Source organism: Gekko japonicus, unplaced genomic scaffold, assembly GCF_001447785.1.
Source record: "Gekko japonicus isolate JY-2015 unplaced genomic scaffold, Gekko_japonicus_V1.1 scaffold1302, whole genome shotgun sequence".
In the NCBI taxonomy this organism is placed as follows: Eukaryota; Metazoa; Chordata; class Lepidosauria; order Squamata; family Gekkonidae; genus Gekko; species Gekko japonicus.
The window spans coordinates 323,094-324,419 of record NW_015173167.1 but is presented as its reverse complement, the minus strand read 5'-3'; the positions used below and the strand labels follow the sequence as shown (position 1 = coordinate 324,419).

At 66.4% G+C, this 1,326-nt stretch overlaps 1 protein-coding gene across 1 annotated transcript in view; it reads right to left on the bottom strand.

Annotated features, from left to right (window-relative positions):
- The window catches only part of NPR3 (natriuretic peptide receptor 3), a 52,917-nt gene extending 52,376 nt beyond the window's left edge, over positions 1–541 (bottom strand). The window contains 2 exon segments of the mRNA XM_015422521.1: positions 1–5; positions 8–541. The exon segment at positions 1–5 is cut by the window's left edge and continues 212 nt beyond it. Of these exon segments, the coding sequence (XP_015278007.1) occupies positions 1–5; positions 8–541 (539 nt within the window).
- Positions 542–1,326: the final 785 nt, after the last annotated feature.

The window sequence follows — 1,326 nt, the reverse complement described above, 5'->3', positions numbered from 1 at the left end:
GGAAGAGCGCCAGGAACATCTCGCCCATCTTGGAGTAGGCCGGCGAGACGCGGGTCAGGTGCGAGTACTCGCCCGCCTTGGCGTTGAAGGCCGAGGCCAGCGTGCCGGCCGAGATCATGGGCAGGTTCCAGTGCGAGGCCAGGCGGGCCACCGGCGCCGCCGCGTACTCGCAGACGGGGCCCAGGAGCAGGTCGGGCCACTGGCGCCGCAGGGCCACCATGTCCACCAGGCTGAACAACGCCCAGTTGCCGCAGTCCGAGTCCTCGTAGAAGAGGCGCAGCCTGTAGCCGGCCGGCAGCAGCGTCCCGTTGGCCTCCAGGCTCCGCACCGCGTACTCGATGGCCGGCCGCACCCGGTCCAGCGAGAACAGGTAGGAGTTGTCCTTGGGCAGCAGCACCAGCACCCGCAGCGCCTTCTCCTCCTCCTCCTCCGCCGCCGCCGCCTCCGCCGCGCCCGGGCTGCCGCCGCCGGTACTTGTTGCCAGGAGCAGCCAAGCCACGAGGCTGCAAGCGAGGAGGCTCAGGCAGAAGGAGGAAGGCATGCTGGCGAGCCGACGGGACGGGAGATGCCCCGGCGCGCCTTGCAGGGAGATCGCTTCCGAGAAGACAAAACGGGGGGGGTGAGGCGAAAGAACCAGACCGTGCAAAGTTCGTATGGATCCACTTGGAAGGAGCCTTTCCTTGTTTAACCCCGCTTCTCGACGCCTGCTAGGACATGGGGTAGATAGATATGGATTTAAAAGGGGGGGGGGGTGCTTGCAAATCAGCTACAACCCTCCCACGACCTGTCCCTGCTGCTGCTGCTGTAGCAGCATCTTCTTCTTCCTCCTCCTCCTCCCCCGTCCCCTGCCTCGCTCCCTCCGGCGCGATCCTGGCGAGCCTCCCTTCCTCCGCCCGGTCTCATAGCCTCTGTTTAAATAGTGTGGCAGGAGACCGCGCGCGCCTGTCGGCCGCACACATGGTGCTGCGAGGCCGGGTTTATGCGGGCGGCGGGGGGGGGGCGGAGGAGGAGTCGCCCATTAACTCGCCCCGCGGCCCCGCCCCGCCCCTTCTCTCCTCCCGGCGGCTTCACCTCGACACGCCCCCTCACCCCCGCTTGCGGAGCCGCCACTTTGTTCGGGGATTTCTGACCAGGCGCTCCGACGGGCGCATGGCTGGAGAAGGGAGTCGCGGGCTGCTTCTTCCGTCTCCGTGCAAATGTAAGGGCGCGATGCAGTTGGACTCTTCCCGGAGGCAGCGAGACTGACTTTCTAGGAAGCGTGCCCGTGGTCAGAGAGTTATTTCAAACCGCGAGCTTTGCAACACGCTGTGGGCAGTGTTCCCTCTA